We start from the raw sequence: 24328 nt of genomic DNA, 5'->3' as shown, positions 1-24328 counted from the left end.
AATAGGTCAACAGCTTTTCTTGCCGTAAAATCCATTGTTTTAAATTAAATGTTTTATTTCTATAAGTTTGTGTAGATTGAATGTGGTTGGGCTATGGCCTGTAATATAAAAGGACGAGATCTTTTTCACAAGAGCGAATGGGTAATAAGCAGAAAGGCTTCCACCGCAGACGTTCGAGAAGACACGAAGAAGTTCTACTCTCCCAGGCAATATTATTGCTAACCACGCATCAGTCCAACTTGTCTGTGGTGCTGAGTTACTGCCTCGCACGCTAGCAATAAAGCACTTTACGACGANTTATTTTTTAAATAAAAAATATATATTTTTTAATGATAGACTTTGTTTTTTTTTTTGTTACTTTTGGATTTTTTAATTGTTTATAGCTAAAGAAATAAAATCTTTAAGTAATAAAAAATGAATGAATTAAATCCATTTTACGAAAAACATTTATTTTTAAATTTCAGAAAATTTAGAAATAAAACATTAAGTAATACGTTAATATATGAAAGTTACTGAAGGTTTAGGAGGAGAAGTATCGACCCAAAGAATTTTTAAGTTAAAACTGTCAGCTGCACTAAACAGATACGTGCAAATGTGTTAAACAATTTATGAGGATTATAGCTTTATTAAATAATACGATAAACTAAAGATAATAAATTTTGATTAAGCTAATGCAAAGTTCAAAACTGTAACAAAATATGTGAATCGAACGCAAGGAGAATAAACAATGGCTCAATTGGATTATCAAGACAACTCATCTTAAACAATTCCCCAAACTGAGAAGAGTAATCCTCACAAACGCAAGAATAATTTTAACGTTCAGGTAAACTTAAGTTTTGGATTAAATACATTTAACAGCAAGTAGGAAAACTGTAAGCATCGTCTATTGTCGTTCAGAGTTCACTGTCCTCCCTATCGACTTTCTATCCGTCACTTAACTTGCTATCGTCGCCTGGGAACTTTGCCTCTGCTACTGCAGCGACAAATTAAACAACACAATAGACTAGTCTGCTAACAAATAAATCTCTAAAACCCACACACATATCTCTTTTCTCTTTTGTTGTTCAACAGCATTAAAAATACCCATTGTAGATACCATCTAAATATTAACTATTGATTCGGCATTTATTACCATTCTCTCCATGTCGATGAATATAAATTTTTATTCCATCTCTAATCGATTTGGCAAGCGCATCAATCTCTATATCTTCTTTTCTTACATGGATTGAACGCGAAAAATCACGGACAATAACGTCTCTAAGTCGGGAAATCAGAAATTTCTTCGTGATGAAAGCGTTTATATTTTACAGATGGATGTCCTAAGGGCTGCAATAGTCATGGCCATTGCATCAGAGAAGGCGATACCTGGACGTGTCACTGCGCTGAAGGATGGGGAGGGAGAGAGTGCAATGTGCCTCAAGAAGCCAACTGCGACGACGAGGTGGACGACGACGAAGGTAAGTTATTCCAACATAAACGTCACTATCGTTTTTCTAAATTCTATTTTTCGGTAGTTCTACTTATTGGCGCAGTTTGCGAATTACTTTAAAAGCATAAAAAAACCTCACATGGTCGTGCCGCTATTTAAAATAAAATTAAAATATGATATAAGCGAAAAATCGAATTCGATACAACAGTAAAGATTTGCAGGAACTTTTTTGATATTTATTATCCACTTACGGGGAGACACCGTCGTAGTAAATCCACGTAAGTTTTACTATTTTACATAGGATTTTTATTGCCATCTTTACTGCAACCATGCCAGATAAGACAACATAAAAGTCGTATTATAAACTTTCTACAAAATAGATTTATAGTGAAATAAACAGCATAAAAATGATGATGATGGTACCTTAGAAAACGAGATAACACGTGCCCAAATGACAAATGCATTTTATTTGTTCAAGGATCGGTAGTAAAACGTTGTAGCTTTTCTTAAAATCAAAAGCAGAAGCTATTCGTCGTTTATATAAGGCTTCTATATAATTATATCAAGGTTTATAATTGAATTTGAAAGCGAAATATTTTCTGGAGGTTTCTATCTACTTTGCTGGGTGAAATTCGACTGGCTCTCGATGCAGCTGTATTAGTTCCGAGACTGCACATACATCCATCACTCGGTTCGATGATACGAGAACTGTCGGAAGAGAGGCAATATATAAATGTCCACGAAATAACTCCGTTTGGATGCCGTAACTATAAATACTTTCTAGGTTGATCCATCGTCTTTCTTTATCATTCCTTTCAATATCGACTGCACTAAAGGTATTAAGTGCTAGGCAATACACACGACGCTCATTTCTGAAATATTGTGATTACTCGCCGACACACATCCACCTTTAGAAACGTTTGCTTTCTAAACAGATCAATTTCGATCGAAGTTTTTCGGGTAAAGACCTCGTTCGACTCTATTTTTTGCCGATAAAAGCAATATTTAATGAGATTTTTTCGCTTTAGATAATTTTAATTAATAAAGTTATAAGCGGGGACCCGATCGAGACTATTTTCGAAACTATAAAAATGTAGACGGACGTTAATTTGCAAAGCTTATTATTGTGCGAGTACGAAAGATTGTCCGCTATATAATTACTCGCTCATTAAATCTCATCAGTAATATTTAATTATGTGACATTATAATTACAAAAGTACTTTTGGAAATGTGTTTCTATCTCTGTGTTTGAAATTAAAAGTGTTCTTAACAAATTGAAATTTTTCCATGTTTCCGAATGACCGTGTCGCGGATGGAATGTTTATTTTGAAGTACTTTGACAGTGACGGCGCATTGCCCAATGTTTGCTGAATAAGCCCAAAATTGTCTGTAATTATCGGATACAAGATTTTCGTTTTAGTGCAAAAGTAGAAGGAAACGTCGCATTGAAATGAAAGCGCTAAGAACAAAATGGAATTGATGCTGGTAACTTCATTTAAAATTTTATATAAGCGACTAAATATGGGTCCTGGATATATAAACGTCACTTTTACAACTCTATTCTCTTCATTTACATATAATAAATAAACAGTTTAAAGAGTTACAGCGAATATTTAACCTTAACATTTCGGCACATAATCGCATTTCGTCCGTTGATTTATTAAATTACAATATTCCGAAGTGGTCGAGTGGAAGTTAGCATGTTCATCCAACATAACTTAAATTTAAGAGCATTACTTATTTAAAGGAATCTGTATAATGTGTACTTGCGGTATCTCACCACGCAAAGCGGTGATTGCGTTGACAACTCTTTTATCTCAACGGCAACAAACATACAAAAGCAACTTTGTTGTTTAATTTCCCACGTGGTTTTCACTCGAAATATATGCTAATAAAGACACTCACCTAGCACGAAACGCTCTCTAGATAAATACTTCTTTACAACGTACCATTACTACTACCGGATCCACGTTAAAAATAGCTGCGGATAGTTAACTTCTTAAAAGGATAATAATTTGTGTTAGATTAAATTTAAACTGTTGCAGCTTTAACTGCTTAAAATATATTGGAATCTGGCTTAATATTGGAAATGGCTGTTAAGATTCCGGGCAGTTAAACCGACATCACACCATCCTCGTATTGAATTACAAAGTATATAAGCTGTTATAAATGCAACGGCTTAGACCATCCTTACCCTAATGGTCCGATATCCAAATTGTATTTACTTAACAAATGCATTAATTACATTAAATTTAATAACTATTAAGGCTGTTAAGCATAACCTTTTTTCTCCTTAACTTCTCTTTAATGTATATGTTATAAAATAAAGGAGAATGTTAGGATAAGGTTTTTCTTTTACTTATCAGATTAGGCCATAAAGAGTTTTTAAAGTATGTGTCATTCAAAAACTTAATAGATGCCTCTTTGTTAAACATTAATGGCCTTTTGTTAGTTTCGTTTTAATTGGTAAAAAGGATTTACGTGATCGTAAAACCAACGATGTCATGTTAACTTTGAGATAAAACTGTTTTTAATTTTACTCACTACAACAGTTTTCAAGATAAAAAGATTGATGAAATACATTAATAATTTATAAATGTGGAAAGTTAATTTATCGAGTTAAATCAGTTTAGAATTAAAATACCGTTTTCCCTTTTACACAAACGAGACGTTGAAAAATAAATTCTTTAAATTAATTTACTTAAACAAAGCACCTAATTATCTGGTATAAACATTTTTTTCTTGTTGTTTTGTGAGATTATTAAAACGGCGTAAAAGTTAGAGAAGAAAATATAATGTTAAAAAGTCAAATAAAGTAGTGTTTTTAACATTTGTTATAGAAGTTTTAACACGGTTTTCTTACTTATAATATTATCTTGCATTTGTATGATAGAGATATCATATTAAGCGATGCTTCAGTTTCAGACTGATATAGATCGGTAACTGAAGAGAGTCCATTAGTTATCCGAAACTGTCCCAATATCCGGTAACGGCATATTAAGCATGTTCAACATCTGCTACAAGATTCTTAATGAAAAAACACGGTTTTTTTAACATCGTTGACAAGAATACAAGCTGAAATGCTGTTCTCCTGTCTGTAGTCATTTTTTAAAATTACGATATTTTGTGAATGCAAGAAAACTTTAATAAGACCTCCTATCGATGCATAAAATACAGTTAAATTTTGTATCTCCGTATTCAATCGTCTTTAAAGTATACAATTGGGCAATAAATCGAGATTGGGTATCATTAAAGTATATTTTTAGAATAATGATAAGTTCAGAAAAATCATATTCAATCGCTCGTTACTTTAACTAGACAATTTTTATCGTTTTATATAAGAGTAAAATAAATTTTTTATTGTGATTATAAATTATAGAGGTTATATTTTATTCAAAAATTAATTTGAAAATAAAGATTTTTTTTCCTTTTTTTTGCTAAATTGATTAAATTTTAACGAATATCTGAGAGCAGTTATAAATATCTCGATAATCTTGAAGTTTTGATATCGCCAGCTTTTGTTGTTTATTAATTAAGAATGAAAATCGCTGATAAATTTTCCAATAATCGTATCCTAGACACCGTTTGCTCCTGTAATATTAAATGAAGTTTTTCTAATATTGCTTTTTATAAAATTAAATGAAAAACTGTTTAAAATGTATGTTACACATATTTTTATAAGATTGTTTAAAAAGAATTTTTTTAAATAAATAACTCTAGTTGATGATGAAAGTTAAGTTTATGGATGCAGAGAGAAATATTGGAGACATACCAAAGATTTTGCCAATTTAAAAATTATTCCATAAAATTTTATTACAAATTTGAGATAATTTAATGAATATTTGATGTTTAGCATTAAATAGTTTTAAAGAATTCGATGAATTTTAAAGGATAGACGTTTTTATGAAGTTAATAATCGAACTATTTTCAATACGTGTCATCTTTGAAAAGTCGATTACAATGATTGGAGGAATAGATTATTTATAATTTTTCTATTATTATTCTAGCACTATCTCTGGTATATAATGATAAAAAAAGAACGTGAAACGTCATGTAAAATAAAATTTCGAAATATTAAATTCTTTAAATTGAATTGTAAGCACATTTTGTGAAGAGAAAAGCATTGGCTTATTTATATAAAAGGCTTTAAAGTATAAATATTGAAATGATGATAGGTTATGAAGGCAAATGGCGATTGTTTGCTTTTTATTTTCAGACGGTTTAACTGATTGTGCAGACAGCGAGTGTTGTGCCAGAGAAGAATGTCAGGACAGTCTCATGTGCCTTTCTTCGCCCGATCCTTTAGATATATTATTAAGAAAGCAGCCACCAGCTGTCACTGCTTCGTTTTATCAAAAAATGAAGTTCCTCATCGAGGAACAAAGTGTGCAGAGTTATGCACACAGAGATGAATATTCCGAAAGGTACGTTCACTTGTTTTCGATTAAATGAATCGTGTCTTATAAAAAATAATTCTTGTTAAATTGAAATTTCAAAAATATTATTTAACGTAATTTTATTAGACTTTTTTACTTAAAAAATAAGTAAATATTACATTTTTATTAAATAATTTTAAAAGTAAAGACATTAATTTTATTGCCAAATGAGATACGTAAATATAATTAATGGGGAAATGACAATATTTTTTCATTAACAATCATATATATATGTATGTCATTTTTGGATAAAATTAAATAATTATATATGTATATTGATTATAGAGGGAATTTATATATGTTTGTCGAAACGTCATACCCTAATGTTTGTGTTTCGCTCTTTGTTTCATGTTTCCGTCCATCTATGTGTTTGGCATCTACGGAAAAGTCATTTTTCGTAGTTGTCTATATGTGTATGTGTTCGTCTGTGTCTTTTTGTCTCGTAGTGATCACACGGAGTTTGTCTAGTCCTTACATGTATTTCTGGGTTTTATGTATTATATGTTTGTGTTATTTATAAGACGTATCTCTTTGGTTTATTATTGTTAATTCTATGTGGCTCGCCTCGAGCGCAGCCGAAATACCTTCCTATGTGTCCTTATATGTTCTGTGTTAATGGAATTCTAAGCACCTAAATGATTTTTTAAAATACAAATCTAATATTAAATTATTATATACATTTCTATAATTAATGTATATTTATTTACATGTCAGTTTGAAAATGTCATTTGTAACATTACTTGATATGGTATGAGATGAATCATTTTTTCGAAAGTTGGCGTCGATCCGTCTTCATTTCGTTAAAATTTAATCGATTTCTTTCGAATCTCCCCGTTGGATATTAGAGGAATATATACATTATATGCGGAATTAAGATGGAACGACGTTGTATGAATGTGTGCGTGATTGTATGTGAAATTGGATTTTCTATCAACCTGTCATTAGAGCTGACTGTATATATTCCGTGTCCCTGCTTTGCTATGTCCGCGTGTCCTCCACGCAGCCAGTTCTGGAGTGCCTTCGTCAAAAGGTGAGTAACACTGGCCCACCAACCTTTCTTATCCTGCTATTACGCTTGCAACTGCTGCTTGCTAATAACCTATTTCACACATATTCTATCTCTTTCTTCGTCTCTTTCTCAATTTCTTAATTCCGATACCCACTCTGTGCTTTCGATACCAGATATTCACCTAGCCAACCGCTCCTATATTTATATAGAGCACCTTTGTGTCCTCAAATTATCCCGGTAGTACCCTGGTGTTACATATGCTCCGTGTGACACACAATTTTGTGTTGGTTATGCCTTATAGCCTTTATGTGTTTTTGGTCCTATGTGAAAATATCTTCAGTAACGAAGGCTCGTGTGCGAGCTGTTGCTTGTTTGTTGTCTGTGGTGACATGCAGGGCCAGCATCTGTGCGTATATTTAACCCGCTCCGTTTAGGGACGAAATGTGTTGATGTGTTTCTGTGTTTCCTGTATGTACCAACACCCCATATCCCAGTTTCCTCTTGTGTATGAAAGCTATAATACCACCAAAACCTCTAGCAGCATGCATGCTCGCCTATGACCTAGAATAGAGAAGAAATGGAATGGTTGATATCCTATTAATCCCATGCAGTTATAGTCTGCTCAAACAAGTTTCCTGGCACATCAAAGCTTTATTGACTGATGTAGGAGTTTGATAAAAGTTTTTAAATCGTACTAGATGATTTTTTTAATAGAACTACGAGTGATGCATGCTCCATTAGTCGTCGTATGATGATGGTGATGATAGATTTTTTTTCCTTCAGTACGAGCAAACTGTTTCTATTATTTACACCTGCTATCTATTCCAACAAGCTGTTGCGAAGCTAAATAAGCTGTACTTGTCAACTAAAGCCAAGCCAAGCTAAAATTCTTACTCTTTTATTTTCCCAACCTCTTTTCCAAGGGCATGCTGACCTCATTCCGACAGTTGTTGATGAAAGGAAATGGCTTGTTGCCAAAAACTGCATGTCATGCTGTCGTCAGAGGTATTTTCGTTCACGTTTTAGCTGGATATGGCGCAGCATGGATTGCAAGCAGGGACTGATCATATATTCAATTGTACATAACCACCCCTGCTCTGTGCACGTCATTCTGTTCTCTTACTTTCATTCCAGTTTTTAACCTAGATTTAAGAAGTTTTAAAAAATTCTTAATAAACAGTTTAATAATAAAAGAATTTAAATGTAATCAAATTAAATTAGAAAATATTAATTTTGTGGAAAGCCTTTGAAAGATTTTCCATATTCAAAAGAATACTTTCCTATAAAGTATTTGCCTGCATGCTGCTAGGTAGGATTGTTATATGTATCTCGAAATCTTTTAAAGGCGACAACTTTTAAATTATCTTTAGTTACCTCTTTTCTTTACTCAGCTGCCTTTCTTTAAATGTACTTCTAAACTTCATTTTTATTTATTTTTCAAATCTTTTTAAAAATAAATTCTTAACGATTATCTTCTTAAAATTAACAACTTTTTACTACTTTATTTTTACATTTTAATTCTTTAAAGGAATATTTTTTTGTATTTTTGCTCACCTAAACTTCTATTTCTCAGCCGGGTAGCCGTTGTAAGGGGACGGGTTATAAGTCGTGAGGGCAATGGTCTCACCGGCCTTAGGGTCAGTGTTGCCACAGACCCTCAATTCGGCTTCACTCTAACCAGGAGCGATGGATGGTAAGTAGCACTCTTCTTATACATATATTACACTAAATAACTTCCATCCGCTACAATTAAACTAGAAATAACAAAAATCACAAGTGATTATTGTTCATCCATCAGATAAAACTCACTTGATTTATTGTTTAGGAATATTACATGGCGCGATTGTTAGCACCTTTTTTTAGTAAAAATGTACTGAAATATTTAGTATGTGAAGCAAAACGAGTGAAAGTTAATTTATTACCTAACGCATTTTCATTACAGTCACACGCTTGTTACAGTCTGTACTTTATCACGAGCACATCGTTGTAATTACTGCCTTGTAAATTCGGCACAAACTTCTAAACATGGCTTACTGAACTAATATCTCACTACTTTGTCTGAAGCGATATCCTACAATGCCTGTTTTATCACTAGACTGCAGACCGACACAAATTATTCTCCATACAAGTACTCCTAAAGTATTTTAATGATAACTCATTCGAATCGATTAAAATTTGCAATCGTTTTCTCTTCCTCTTATGTAATTTTAAAATTTACTCCAAATCTAAAAGTTAAGAATGAATTTTTTATTGGATTAGACGTATTTTTTTCTTTCTTGTACAAATTCTTATTGTATTTGATAAAATTATCGTAAGCCGAAAGGTAGGATTTTCTAAAGGCTATAGGTTTTTATCTTGTTATTGATGTGACTTATTCGTCAGCACTTTTTATAGATAGGTCTATCTATGAGAGAAAAAATTATTCGTAAAACATTGCCATTCTTTTAAAAAAAAATAACCATTCTTAACACCTAGAGTATATAATCTGTTACCGTCTTAAAAAAAACTGTACTAATAATTAAACCGAGGTATTCTAATTGGTTCTTGACCAAATCGTCATCTGTTGAGTAATTTTTCATGCGCTTTCGCAATTAATTTTTCATTCTTTTGCTTTTCTCTAACAAATATTGTAAGGGTTTTTTTGAATTTCTTCCTGCTTCTCATTAATTACTGCCATTGTAATTCACCTCCGTGGCTACAGAAAGGCGCTAATTACATCAGTTCGGCGTAACAAGTTTGTTTTTATACGAGTATAGAGTCTTCTTTCATTCTGTTGTAAGCGAATTGAGAGATTTTTTAATACTTCCACTCTCTATCTACTCAATTATAATGGTTACATTGTCAAATTTAACTAGAAACTTTTTACTCGCAGCTAAGCTATATTCTAGTTAATATTTTAAAAAATATTCGATGATTAAATTGAAAAAAAAAATTCATTTTAATTTATTATAATTTCGTCATAAAATTTTTTCGGCAAAGAATAAAAATGTTAAATTGAATTTTTCGCAGGTTTGACATATTAGTTAATGGTGGTGGTGCTATTACCCTTCAGTTCCAAAGGAACCCTTTCCACCCAATCAAAAGAACAGTTATGGTGCCATGGAACGCCATCATTGTAATGTCTCCAGTAACAATGTCGGCCACAATCGAGCAAGAGCAACAAGGAGAGATTGGTGAAGAACAAGAACCTTGCATAGATCATGATTACGATCAGATGAAGCCAATAGTCTACCAAACTTGGAGGCCAGGATCTCAAGGGGGTTGCACCACTACCAGCTCTGTGGTGGTGGAGACACAGGTACGATCGATTTTGCCGGAATTAGTAAGCGAAGGTGACGGAATGTCATTATGAAAAGGAGGGAGGAAATTGGGCGGAAAATCTGCAGAATTTATTTGCAGACAAGGGAGAAAAAAGTCGGATTAAAAAAATAAATGATACTATCGGCGCTGACTACATTTTCGTCATGGTTCTTTAACTGCATTTCTGAAATTTATTGGAGATAATTAAATGTCACGAGAAACGATACGATTAATGACGTTAATCGTGGACTTCTTGAAAATTAATAATTTGCCAAAATTTGGTTTTATGTTATTTTTGTACCGTTTGCTATTCTTTAAGACGATAATTTTCTTTTTCTTTCTTGTAAAAGTGCAAATTTTTTCTTTTGCCTTCAGGTTCTTCAAGAAAGTATTTCTATTCCCGGTTCCGATTTACATTTAATATATCAAAGTAGTCACGCTCAAGGCTATTTATCCACCATCCATCTTCAATTAACACCTTCGGTAATTCCCGAAACACTTCGATTAGTCCATCTTAAAGTAGTAGTGGAAGGTATTTTATTAGAAAAAACATTCGAAGCCGATCCCGACATAAAGTACACGTTTGCTTGGAACAAAAGGAATATCTACAAACAGAAAGTTTACGGTTTAACCGTAGCCAGAGGTGAGTCGATTAACATTTTGTATTTTTAATCAATTTCAGAATTTTTCGCGTCGCGTTATCGCACCACCTAATAATTAGAGAAGCATATGATTAATAATTAATTAATTATTTCCCCAAATTACTAACATTTATCTCCTTATTTTAAAACGTTATTATTATGCACCAGCGAGCTGCACAAAAGAAGACGATATTATCTGTTTATTGGACGGGAAATTGGTATACAATGAATGATGTCGAGAGTCGACGTGACATTCCCTGCACGTGACTGAAGCGATAAAAATTATTGTTCTAAAGTCATATTCATAGAGCGTCTTGTTGCACTTTAACCTGCATCATTCATCATGACGCGGAACCCAATCGATAGATGCCAATGACCTTTTCTAATTAATGTTCCAGTGTACGTTGGATACGAGTACATCAGCTGTCAAAAGGTTGTGTGGACAGTCAGGGCAACCAGTCTCCGAGGGTTTGACATGGATATATCCGAATTAGGAGCTTGGAATTTGGATGTGCATCACCGATATAACTTCCACGAGGGTAGGTGTAATTTAATTATCCGTCTTCGTAAATCAATAAATATTTTAATCTCTTTGTAAAATATTCCTCTCGTTTCGCAGGAGTTCTTCAAAAGGGTGATGGTGCCACCATATACTTTCGTCAACAACCTCGAGTCATTTCTGTTTTAATGGGAAATGGCCAACAACGTCCTCTCCTCTGTCCAGAATGTAATGGTTTAGCTCGAGATAATAAACTCCTAGCTCCAGTAGCTCTAACTAGCGGACCCGACGGCAGCGTGTATGTTGGAGACTATAACCTAGTTAGACGCATAACCAGCAACGGACAAGTGTACACCGTATTTCGAATGAGGTTACTATAATAATGTAATTTTAAATCGACGCGATAATAAATATATTTATTGGTGTAACCGTTAATAATTTACAGAACTAGCGAGGTTTCGAATCAATATCATTTAACACTAAGTCCCACTGATGGTCACCTGTATATCTCGGATCCCGAAAGACACAAAATCCTTCGAGTGCACTCTTTGGATAAAGTGGAAGATCCCGATTCGAATTTCGATGTTGTTGTGGGTAGTGGAGAAAGGTGTCTTCCTCGAGACAAAGATAACTGCGGAGATGGTCGACCCGCGCTAGAAGCTCGCCTCTCTTATCCCAAAGGTAAACTGTACTTTTTTTCCTTTGACGATTGCAGTTTAGATATTATTCTCTTACATCTTTTTCGTTCTGTTGAAAATTTTAAACGTCATTGAAAGCTGTTTTCCAAATTCTGTTCAAATATTTGTTGATAGAACATGGGAAAGTATGGAAGAACTTTCATCCATCCAGTTTACTCTCCGTCTCTCTAATGCTCGTCTATTATCAATAAGCTTGACAAAACAAATTCGTTGTCTAAATGTGCCCTAAAGTGTTTGTCTTGGATATTTTAAACTTTTTTTCCATTAGAACACACAAGACCAACATCTTTTCGGGAACATTTAGTATAATCCCATATATAGGAGCAACAGATTCAGTCTTCCCACTCTCAAACTTTTCAATTAAATGAGATTTGATGGAGTTAATACCCATTTAATTTACTTTCAAAGTTGTATTTATAAAGAGGAAAATAAGTTTACATTGTGAACTAGTAATTCCACGTCAAACGTAATTATTTATTAACTTACTAAATTGAAGAATCCTTATTCATCAGCGATTTTTTTAAATAATTAAGGAAAAAATTTTTAAAAAAATACAATTTTTACTTAAATATTATTTATTCCACAGGCATGGCAGTTGCAGTCGATAATACTCTGTACTTCGCCGACGGTGCTAACATCCGGATGGTGGACAATCGAGGGATCATCCATACTCTGATAGGAGATCATCATCACAAAAGGCAATGGAGACCGATCCCATGTTCGGGAACGTTGAAAGTGGAGGAGGTTTGTGCCCTTTTTCTTTTCAAGAAACGAGTGCGACGTGATTTATTTGCCGAGTTATTACTGTCAGATAAATCCCCATTAGGTTTTCGAGAGTTATGTAATGGCTCGGCCATTTATTTTAATATAATAAAAAATAAGGAAATCAATCGCTTAGCCAACCGAATTTTCTGCAGACGTTGCTAACAGCCTCTATCATGAAAAAGTGGCTCGGAGGTTATTAAGATTTAACTTCCTATTATGATCGATTAAATAAATTTACACAAAAAACAAATTATTTTTCTTCCGGATTCAATGCTACACATTTTATGCACCCGCCATTCGCGAGGAACACGTGAAAATTCATATGCATTAATATTTTGATTTTCTGCTCTAATTAAGTATGTAATTTTTTATTTAAATTATATATATGTGTATATATTTTTTTAACTAGGTGAAACTGCGATGGCCGACAGATCTGGCAATCAACCCTTTGGATGGTTCCCTTTATTTTATCGACGATCACATGGTCTTAAAGTTAACGAAGGATAAACGTGTTATGGTAGTGGCGGGACAACCCGTGTATTGTAAACTCAACCACAATCAGACATTAAAGACGCGAATGATCGGAGAAGCTGCTCTCGGCTCATTAATTAGTTTTACGTTCGGTCCAACGGGAGAATTGTACATCGCCGAAGTAGACAAGAACAATGTACATAGAATACGCAAGATGACACCGGAAGGAGAGCTGCTACATTTTGCAGGAAAAGAAGGTGGTTGCGAATGCGAAAAACAGAACTGCACGTGTGCAGCGGACGAAGAAGGAGCCTTAGCCAAAGACACTAAACTTTATTCGATATCTTCGCTCACGGTCACTAGCGACGGAGTAGTTCATCTCGCCGATCAAGGCAGCCTCAGAATCTTATCTGCTATTCCTTATCTCCCTCAGCCAGACGATCAACTCGAATTTCAGATAGCGTATCCCGAAAATCACGAAATTTATGTTTTTAATAAATACGGTCAACATACCAGTACTAAAAGTATTTTAACCGGTAAGACAATCTATACCTTTCTTTACAATGTAAATACTAGTTTTGGAAAGCTTTCCGCAGTGACGGATGCTTCTGGCAATAAAGTGTCCTTTTTGAGAGATTCGGGAAATAGTCTTCACACCATAGAAACTGCTAGAGGACAGAAATGTCGCGTCCAAGTCACCAAACAAGGACTACTCGAAACAATAGTCGATCCCGATAATCTAGAGACAAAGTTCGAGTACGATAGCCTGGGACTATTAGTCAGTAGATCAGATGCTACCGGGAGATCGTTCTTTTATCTGTTCGATGAAAACGGTCGAGTCACCGACATTGTAAGAGCTAGTGGAAGGGTGACCTCGTTGACCTTTGATCTTAGCCCCGTCGGTGCTTCGGTTTTATCAGTCGATCAAGAACAAGGCAGTCAATTGATGGTGACCGTAAAAGGAACGAGTGTCATCACGCGGGAAGGTTAGAACTATTTTTCTTTATTTATGATAAAATTCTCATTTTTAGCATTTAAATGATTTCTGTTTCTACAGGAGGCATTCCGATTGAAGCTAAACTTCATCAAGATGGGGCCATAGAAATAGAAACGCCGTGGCAGCAGGGAGTCGTTTGGGAGCCCGCTTCACATTTCGTTCTGCAAGAAATGCTTCCGGTCCAAGCGGGAATGTTTCCACTTCCTGTTAAACAAACTACATTTTTGGGTGTAGAGCCAACTAATGTTGTTGAATGGAACTACGATTTAAAGTACAGCAAACGTGATAAAGATAAGGAAGATCGAGGAATATCGGCTGTCGAAAGAGTTTTATCTGTAAGAAACTTTCTTCTAACTGTTTTCGATTGTTTAGTTAAAAGGCTAAAATACAAGTACTGTACATTAAATTCTGATTTTAACTTTATTTTTTAAAAGTTAAAAAATATAATAGAACGATTATTCATGACTCTTTTTTTATTTAGAGTTTGAAAGTAATACTTAAATAATTGAACTTTTTTAAAAATTAATTTAAAGTAAATTTATTAACGAGGAGAAAAAGCTCGTAATAAAACGAATATATAAATTTATACTGTATTTATTTATCAATCTGCATGCAGGTTGCACAGATAATATATACTTCTATGTATTTATATGCTATACAGTCTGTATAGTATTTGTATACTGTATAATCTTTATATTTTCTAATGATAACTGTTATAAGAGAGCTAGCCATGTGATCAATTGTTTTTAAATATATTATGTGCTAATACTAAAGCATTTTAAAATATTTTACATTATTAAAATTAGTAGTTTTGTTTAATAAAACTCATTTATAAATAAAATTATTCAGCTAATAAAAATTTTAATNGTATCGGCTCAACTAATAAAGGAATTTGATGGAAAATTTGCCATGTGTCTTTGGAATAAAACACAATACTAGTGTTTACTACACCACAAATATAAAAATTTTATTAGAGAAAGTATTTGATCAATCATATAGTTTTTAAATTAATATCTTGATACTTTTAAAGGTAATCAATCTTATGTTTTAACTCAAAATATCTTTCTACATAAAATGTAACTTTCCTTTCAAACAAAGTGAATAAATCAGATGTATAAATTTCAAATATAGCAATAATAGTCATCTCATAAGTTCAATTATATATAATGCAAATTCCAAAAAATTTTAATTTTAAATTTAAGCCAATATACATACATATGTATTACAGAATTGCTCACAATGTATTCGATTGGTTGGATAGTGCGCATTTTTACATGAATTTGACGCCATTCTTTAGAATTTCTCATTACAAAACTGAAGTAATTACGAGAATTTGAGGTAAAAATGTACACTATCCGAACCAAACGAATAGACACATAATAAAATAATAGTTTTGTCGTCAAATACTTTTGATATAATTTTCGAAAAGAGCTATCAGTTGAATTTATTTAACGATTTGCAAATAAAAAATTTTGTAACTATAAAAAACGAAACAGTTATGATGTGCGTAATTTTTTTATTACCTTTCAAATCAGCCAAAGTTTTTATTTCAATTTTCTTTTTAAAATTCGGCTTTATATGGTTAAATTACAGCCTTTGAAATCGTTAAATTGGTAATTTGAATCTAAAATCCATAATTTTAACAATAACTTTTGATTTATAAGCTGGTATAAATTTGGAAACCGTAAATGTGCAATTTTTAGGAACGGTAGAAGCCGCGAGCTTTCAGATACGTATATATTCCCTATCTATCTATAAAATAGACATTTATACAACACGTCAAGATTTCAAAACATGTAATATTTATGAGACCGTTTATTTCCTCATTTCGCTCTGTATAGGTGAATGATTTCCAGTTTCTAACAGTGGAATACGATTGGGTTGCATCCAGAGAGATCTTCTACAATAGCTCCAGAAGACCGTTCCTGGTGGTCCAATACGATAGCTCTAGTCGACCTATCCAGTGGCTACCTACTGACACCAGACTCCCTCTGAACGTCATGTATGATAGACTGGGGAGACTATCGGGATGGCAACAAGGCCCACTTGCAGAAACGTTTGGTTACGACAGAATGGGACATTTATCCGAGATTAAGTACCCGGATAATGCAGCCATGAGATATAGCTACGATGGAAAAACCATGGTAATTCTGTTGATAGAAAAACATACGTTTAATTTTATCATATAAATAGTTTCGCTATAATAATCTCCTTTTTTTCAGCCGAGTAAAGTGGTGCTGCCCAGTGGAAGAAGATATACCTTTCATTACGACGATAACGGAGGCTTAAAATACATCACTACACCCAAAGGAACACGCCATTCGTTTTTATCGTTGATATCTATTGGTTTTTACAAACTTTTTTATATACCACCAGGTAATAGTGGACCATACGTTGTTCACTTTAACGATCACAGACTACCCACCATGAAGATATTTCCCGGTGATCAGGGAAGAATCTTATATCGATACAGCAATCAAAGCTATGTCAGTGCCATTATTTATGGAGGCGGAAAGGTCGAAAGAAATTACACATCCTCTGGATTTGTGGCATCGGAATTCTGTTCCGGAAACGACGTCACCGTTAAAACAGATTACGCTTACGATGGAGCATTGCTAACAAGCTGGAAACAGGAGTATTTTTCTCCGTTTCACATGACCAGTGCTGCTTTTCATTATCAATACGACCGAATGTTTCGAGTAAAAATGTTCACGCCGAGAATCGGTACTTTACAGTTGCAATCGATCGAATTCCGTCACAATCCGAAAACAGGTAGAATAGAACAGATAGGCGACTTTAAATTGTTCGACAGAACTCAAAACGAAACAGTACTGTCAGATGGAAAAGCTTCCATTTCTAAACAAGTAGACGCACTTCATCGTCTGAGACAGACATCCCTTGTCATTGGAGATAAGGAAGTATTCAGAATGGAAATACAATATGACAGCAGGAACTCGGTCACCCAGTCAAAAATGTACACTTCACACGCTCCCACCAAATCTACCGTTCAGAATTTTTCCTACGACGAAGACGGGCAGCTAATCGAAATGGTAGGAGGAGACCATTGGAAATTCACCTACGACGAAAACGGCAACTTGGTTACGATGCAATACATGGGAAATCGAATAGACATTTTACACGATATCGGAGACAGAATCGTAAGCTTCGGAGACACGCCTTACGTCGTCGATGGAAAAGGTTTCGTCATTCAAAGAGGCGAAGAGGGATTCTCCTATAATACACGAGGAGAATTAGTAAGAGCTTCGAGGAACGGAAAGTACGAAGTTTTGTATTATTACGACGCTAAAGGTCGATTGTCTGTCAGAAAGGATCATTTCGGCAACGTCACCCAATTTTTCTACGCAATTCCCGATCGTCCTCAACTAGTAACACACGTGTATAATAACGCCGACGGTAGGATTTTGAGTATAGTTTACGATGACACGGACGCACCAATTTATCTCACCGTCAACAAAGATAGCTACTATGTTGCGTCGGATCACAATGGCAGCCCTCTGTTTATATTCGATAAGGCGGGAGAAGTGGTTAAAGAAATTCAAAGAGGTCCTTACGGTCACGTTTTGTTCGATTCCAGATCCAGTTTTTATTTACCTGTAGATTTCCAAAAAGGAATTTTCGATCCGTTAACCACCATGGTACATTTTGGAGACAAAATTTACGATTCTCTGGTGGGACAATGGCTGACACCCAGGTGGGATGACGTTCTTTATAAAGTAATGGATCCGAGAAACTTGCACCTTTATCGATTCAGCAGAAACGATCCCGTCAACGTCGATAGAAAACTCCATAATAAGCTAGGTGGGTTCAACGTACTTTTGTCTGCAAACTAATTATTAGATTCCTTTAAATGTAAATAACTTTTTACTGTCATTATTTAAGGGTTTCAGAAATTGAAATGTTTGCATAATTATTTTAATACTTTCATTAGGACGTGTTTATCTTTCTTCCTTTCTCGTTCAAATATTTAAACAGTGTTAACTTGATTAATAAGGAAATGTTTTTAACAACATTTCAAAAACAAAAATATCTCGAAATGAAAGTGTTATATATGCTATTTGGCGAAAATAATAGCCATTTTCTATTAATATTGCGTAAGTATAATTAAATCATTAATTTCCATGTCGATAATATGTCAGTACTCGTAAAATAGCAAAAACTATTTTCTGCCGAGAGAAGTGACTTCGCTTTGCAGCTGCTCAGAAAGGCGAACTGAAGCCAACTATAAATGAAGAAAACAGCCTCGTAAAACTCGACATTCTCTTGGTATTGGTTGAATTGTTATGTCTGGCGGTTAGTTGGGTTTGCCAAGCCAGTTCTTCGCAGGGGGTAAAATGAATTCCACATCTCATTGACATTGAAGTCATTGTTACAGTTTCTTATTTCTACAATTCTTCTCGTCGGGATTATAGTAAAAAAATTAAATTTAGCTTCTGAGAGAGGAAGACTTAGATACAAGAATATGTCCATTTTATGACTAAGTTTAATATTATACCTATATATCATGTAATGAACAATTCGCGAGTAATTGGAAAAATAAAAATTGACAGGAAATACTGTTTTTCCACTTGAATAACGTCTAATAGAGATTGAAAAGATGAAAAATTCAATTTGTGACAGTCTTAGAACTCAAAATTTTTATTGTTTGTAATTCAATTTCTTCAAAGTATCAAGAAAATATTGTGCTCTAACAATGCTTTACACATATAATTTAAGAGTACTTGCAAGAAGAGAACGATAGGAGCGTGATTCATTTTGAAGTTCTTAATCTTCTTAACTTTCTCTAAATTTCTACTTTCCACGCCTTTCAGTGCTTAAAATGCAATGACAAGAATAAAAAAACTTCCATTTCTTTTCCATATAGGCCTAATATCATTAAATTTTACGATTAGAAGAGATCAAAATACTTTATTAGTCAGCATAGAATTATTTTAATGGGTTTTTTAACGGTAGAAGAAGCATCGTTTAATGAAAATTAAATTATTGCTTGTGTTTGCAATAAATTTTTGTGAACTGGAATTTTATGTATATAAATGCGAGTTCAAATTGGCTGCATTAACTAATATGCGATGACAAATTGCTATGGTATGGTGACATTTGCGTGATTTCTAACATTTTTTCACTCAATTTGTCTTTCATGTAAGGATTTAATGCATATTTTTCTCTTTTAATTTTATGCTTGGAAAATACGTAGCATGTACTGTACAGATACAAATACGTTCGTGTTGTGTAGGCATAAACATGTTTCTTTCAATATATGCATACTTTAGATAAAAGATAAAGTAACTCAATGTGCTCCCAGATGATACCAATAACGATTAATATAATCGATTGTGTTTCGGTAAAGCTATCATAAAAATACGAATTCTCGGTAAGAGATAAGTGAGATGCGTGTTTGTGCCCCATTAAGAACCGCTTTGTACGGGATAGTGCTCAAGTGTGAGACTTAACATCTGTTGAATAAACAGAATAGCGCACGAAATCAATGACTTGTATAATTTAATAACAATAAAGGTTTCTTATTCGTACTAAAATAGTACTATACCGACACATCGTCTGGCTGGAAAGCAATTCGGTTTCCATTTAGATGTCTATCTTCTTCCATCTGTCGCTGCTCTATCTTCTCCGGATCATCACTTCTCTTTATAAAATGTGATTTATGCTTGGATCTACTGGATAACTCGTCTCCATTCCGAACAATTCATTTTAGCCCATACTTTATTGTTTTGTTTTGTGATTTATCATTTTACAGTGCATATTCAATATTATTCTTCTAAAGACATAAAACTTAGTATAATACTTTCTGTTTTAAAGCTAAAATTTCTAAGAAAATAAATAATTATAACTCGGGTAAACTTAATGAAAGATATTTTTCTCCATTTCAGATCTTTCCGAATGGATAAGCAGTCAGGGAATTGAAATGGGCGTCTTAGATTTAGCAGCATCTAGCATCTTTGGAGAAAACAATCCCAAAAAGCCACCGCCATTGTTTATCGATATGCCTTCGGTACCTTTAGTATCCGGTTTTGCCTGTGCCGTTCAACAGAAACTGAAGAACTTTGCCACAATATCTAGTGTCGAACGTCCAAAAGTCAAACGTGAACAATTATTCGAAACTGTGCTTCCTAAGCTCAGCACACAAAGTGTTCCTTTCGGAGCTGGCATAACAGTATCTAGATTAGGAAATAGAGCTATAGTTAGATCTTCGAACGAAGCAGAAATTATCCGCCGAGATGTTTTTACTTCAGTTTTTAATAATTCATATATTTTAGATCTTCATCTGGTGATGCACGGACAAGACGTGTTTTATTTTGTTAAAGATAGCACTTGGAGAGTAAACGACGATCTTAATCAACTACAGAGATTAGGCACTGCCATTAATACTACGGTTCACGAAAGTAAAGTAGAAGATCAACGATCGGGGCATCAACATGTCGATATCAGAGTGCACGCCGATCACTCGATCCTGAATATTCGTTACGGAAGTACTTTACAAAAAGAAAGGCAGAGGTTATTGAGACACGCCAAAAAACACGCAGTGGGTCAGAGATGGGCTCAAGAGCGCGAGATGATATTAACTAATCAAAGAGGTTCGCGAGAATGGACAGAGAAAGAAAAAGAACATATTTTAAGTTCGAGTTCGGTGCCAGGATATCGTAGTGATTACTACCACTCGGTGGAACTGTATCCCGAATTAGCGGACGACCCTGCTAACGTGTTGTTTCATAAATCGTCTCAAAAACATCGTAGGTGACACCCCTGAATCCGTGGTGGCATTATCAAAATTGCATTTACGTCAATGTAAATGTTGAAGCCTTCAATCAACCAATAGTTTTCCGAGAAAAACAAACAAACAAACAAACAAGCTTCCGATAATCACTCGAAAGAAGAGTTATATGGGAAGAGATGATATTCAACTCTTCCAACTGGTTCGGAAACTTATTTAAACATATACACATATACATACTCCTCTGATGTTTCTTGCCAACACTACTTTGCCTTAGCTGTGGCTGCTTTTCGTCTGGCAGTGGTTCTACGCATGCGTCAGCCTTACTCTATCTAGTGAAGTCTTTTCGCCGTGAGTACTGTTTCAGATGTACCTCGAGACAGCAGAAAAACTGTCAGAATAACCCATTCGTTACAATCATTTATATACACGTCCTCCGTGAAAACATCTCCTTTTCGTATTTCCAGCATGACGGCTATCCGCGATGTCTCTTGTGAATGTGTAAATTGTACGTGACCTACGTATAGCATACTGTTTCGCTCCAGTTGTGAGCAACACGTTACGTTATCGGCGTAACTGTTTGTGATTTCCGACGTCTGTGAGAATTTAAAAAGAAAAAAAAAATGGTGTTGATCACCAAATTATCGACAAATGTCTCGTGAAGGTATTTCTACAAGCGGACAGATATACCGTTTCAACCTGTTGTCCACTATATCCTGCCGTATATATATAAATATATAAATATATATATACAGTATACATACAATCTGTATGGGCTCTGTTCCCTCTGTCCTGGACATTGTTTTTTTGTATACACAATTGAGAAATGTCATAAGTGTACATAAAACTGTATGGATTCGTAGTTCGTCAATTAACTGGAACAAAAAAAAAGATCTAATATTGAAATCCGATAAAAAGAAAAATATTAGAAACTGTTTATTATTATTAATTATTACCATTTATTACTATTATTATTATTATATGATTATCATCATCATGGAACATTCGCTGGTGCTGTATGTAAATGTTCATGAAATAAAGGACAAATGATGACGTTGCTTCCACTGTTCATGCCAGTTATTTATAGTTAAATAAATCGAGTAAATATCGTTAATCATTATCAATTTAACGTAGTTTAAACAAGAAAAACTGTTTGCACATTTTTAACTTTAATTCTTTGCTGGTAGTATCATTAGAAGCTAAAGATTAGATGTTAAAAAAGTAAAATCTCTAGTGAAAAATTGCCTCTATTATCGTTAATCCCGTAAATCTTTTCTCCCTTTTTACGCTAATAAAAATTTAAATTTCTGGATATCCGAATTATTATGTTTCTTGCCAAGACTCGGATCATTCTTTACGGCTTAATTGTTGGATATTAACGAGCCAATCTGCTAACATGCTTCCTTCCGATTTTTCTTCTTACTCCACCCAACAGTTCTGCATTTCGGCATGAAGCGTAACATATTAGCATTCAGAATGACATAAAAATCAGTATTCTGTAAAGACACGAAAAATGCTAATTGTTATTAACTGTATATTTTGATAAAAAGTCTCATTTGCTTATTTAATTACTCTCGACGATAAAAAAAATGTTAATGGATATGAATATCAATTTTATTTTTACCGTAAAGTAATTAGCACGAACGTCATCATTTCCAATGCCAAAATTGATTATATACGTATATGTCTTAACCGTAAAAAAATATAATTCTTTTATAAATTTAATACGAAATACTTTTTTATATAAGTTATTATTAAAAGAAGACGTACAAAATCATACTTAGTACAAGTTAAGATATTTTCTAAATACAGTTTAATTTTACAGATAAAGGAAGCTGGATAAAGCTGAACAATGTCGTTTGAAAAGCCAGATGTTTGTTTAATGTCGCAACATCTGTAATTTATGTTCCGGACCTTAAATAGTATTTAATACGTCATTGGGACTGGACTTCTCAAAATTAAACAATGATTAACATTGCGGACAAAGTTCATTGTTTCTTCGTGATTTCTATAGGTCTACAAATCTCTCGACAGGTGGTAGCTAGTTAATTACTATTGCAAGCTGTTACCATATGTAAAACCCAGTTCTTGATCGTTAAAACTGACCACGGTGCAACCCACAATTGGTGTCGATTCTGTTTGAAATTTCAGCATTAAGAGTCACTGAAACATCTGCCTCTTTTTTCCTTTTTTCTTAAAGACTCTCCAAACATCGCAACAATTTTTTCTTTTTTTTATGTGGCAAGATTCCAAACGGCAAATAAGAAAACTTTAATGGAAAGATGTCTATCTTCTTTTGAAACTGACAATAAAAAACAGAACGAAATAAAGTCCTAATCCTCCAGACAATATTGTTTATAATCAATTATTTTTAAAAAAAAATAATAAACGAATATATATATATAATTTTTAAGGAAAAAAAATTAGTATTCCAGTTTTGTGCAAAAATTATGTAATATTTCATTAAAATGTTTAAAATTATGAATTTATTTATTCTGGAAAATATTTATAAATAAAATTTCTTTATACTAAAAAAAATTACAATTTTTTTAGAAGAAAAAATTATCATTTTCCTTTCGGAAAAACTGCGATACAATACATTATGTATATTCATCCATATTTGTACTAGGTGTGACAGTCATCAAAGAAGAATATAGCTTAAGTATATATCATTTCCTATATGATTATAACTTTTATTTAGATAAAAATTGGATAATAGAGATAATTATATCAAGAAAATCTTAAGATATGAAACAAATTCCATAATTAATACTGAAATAATTTTTAAAAAATCGTTATAAGTTCTGTATAAGACAAAGTACTTGTAATTTATAACTAATTATTAATTTTTATATACGTCCATCAATATTATAAGAAAGTAAATAATTTTAGCATATTGTGTAGATTATTAGTTTATTATTTTGAAAATAATAAATTTTACGTAATGTGTAATTAGTGTATATCTCCGCGAAGTTGTATTACAACTCTGTATCACGAATCTGTTATAAATGAAAATCGTTAATGGCTTTCAAAATGGAAACTTATACAACTTTTAGATACCAATGCTATTTATGTCTTATATTACGTTAGCTATAATGAGTTTAGTAACTTTATCCAATATCAAGTGTGTAATATTTGTCAACGTCTGTCTGCATTATCTAACATCAAATGCGTTACAGTGGCGAGGCCAAATTGAATATCTTCATAATAAATATGTGCCCATACACCCCGTAGGAATCTTTATAAATACAATATAGCAAGAGTCATCCAGAGAAGACATATAAGTCTGTCCGCTTCTATGACAACAATTCCTACAAGAACAAGATTCCTGGAATATT

At 33.5% G+C, this 24328-nt stretch overlaps 1 protein-coding gene across 8 annotated transcripts in view; it reads left to right on the top strand.

Annotated features, from left to right (window-relative positions):
• LOC111629896 (teneurin-m-like) overlaps positions 1–22067 on the top strand; it is a 174156-nt gene extending 152089 nt beyond the window's left edge. For 7 of the 8 annotated variants that reach the window (XM_023373845.1, XM_023373877.1, XM_023373828.1 and 4 more), the window contains 15 exons: positions 1311–1457; positions 5646–5853; positions 6869–6895; positions 8448–8567; positions 9884–10172; positions 10550–10817; positions 11214–11354; positions 11435–11684; positions 11760–11995; positions 12599–12756; positions 13187–14234; positions 14306–14580; positions 16087–16389; positions 16468–18064; positions 20149–22067. In XM_023373845.1, coding sequence (XP_023229613.1) covers positions 1311–1457; positions 5646–5853; positions 6869–6895; positions 8448–8567; positions 9884–10172; positions 10550–10817; positions 11214–11354; positions 11435–11684; positions 11760–11995; positions 12599–12756; positions 13187–14234; positions 14306–14580; positions 16087–16389; positions 16468–18064; positions 20149–21017 — 5936 coding nt within the window. In that variant the 3' untranslated portion in view covers positions 21018–22067. The remainder of the gene's footprint in view (positions 1–1310; positions 1458–5645; positions 5854–6868; positions 6896–8447; positions 8568–9883; positions 10173–10549; positions 10818–11213; positions 11355–11434; positions 11685–11759; positions 11996–12598; positions 12757–13186; positions 14235–14305; positions 14581–16086; positions 16390–16467; positions 18065–20148) is intronic. The other variant, XM_023373871.1, reaches the window with a different exon arrangement.
• Positions 22068–24328: the final 2261 nt, after the last annotated feature.

This window comes from Centruroides sculpturatus, unplaced genomic scaffold (genome assembly GCF_000671375.1).
Source record: "Centruroides sculpturatus isolate CEXI.00-Female unplaced genomic scaffold, Cexi_2.0 scaffold68, whole genome shotgun sequence".
Classification (NCBI taxonomy): domain Eukaryota; kingdom Metazoa; phylum Arthropoda; class Arachnida; order Scorpiones; family Buthidae; genus Centruroides; species Centruroides sculpturatus.
This window is presented reverse-complemented; position numbering and strand designations above follow the sequence as displayed.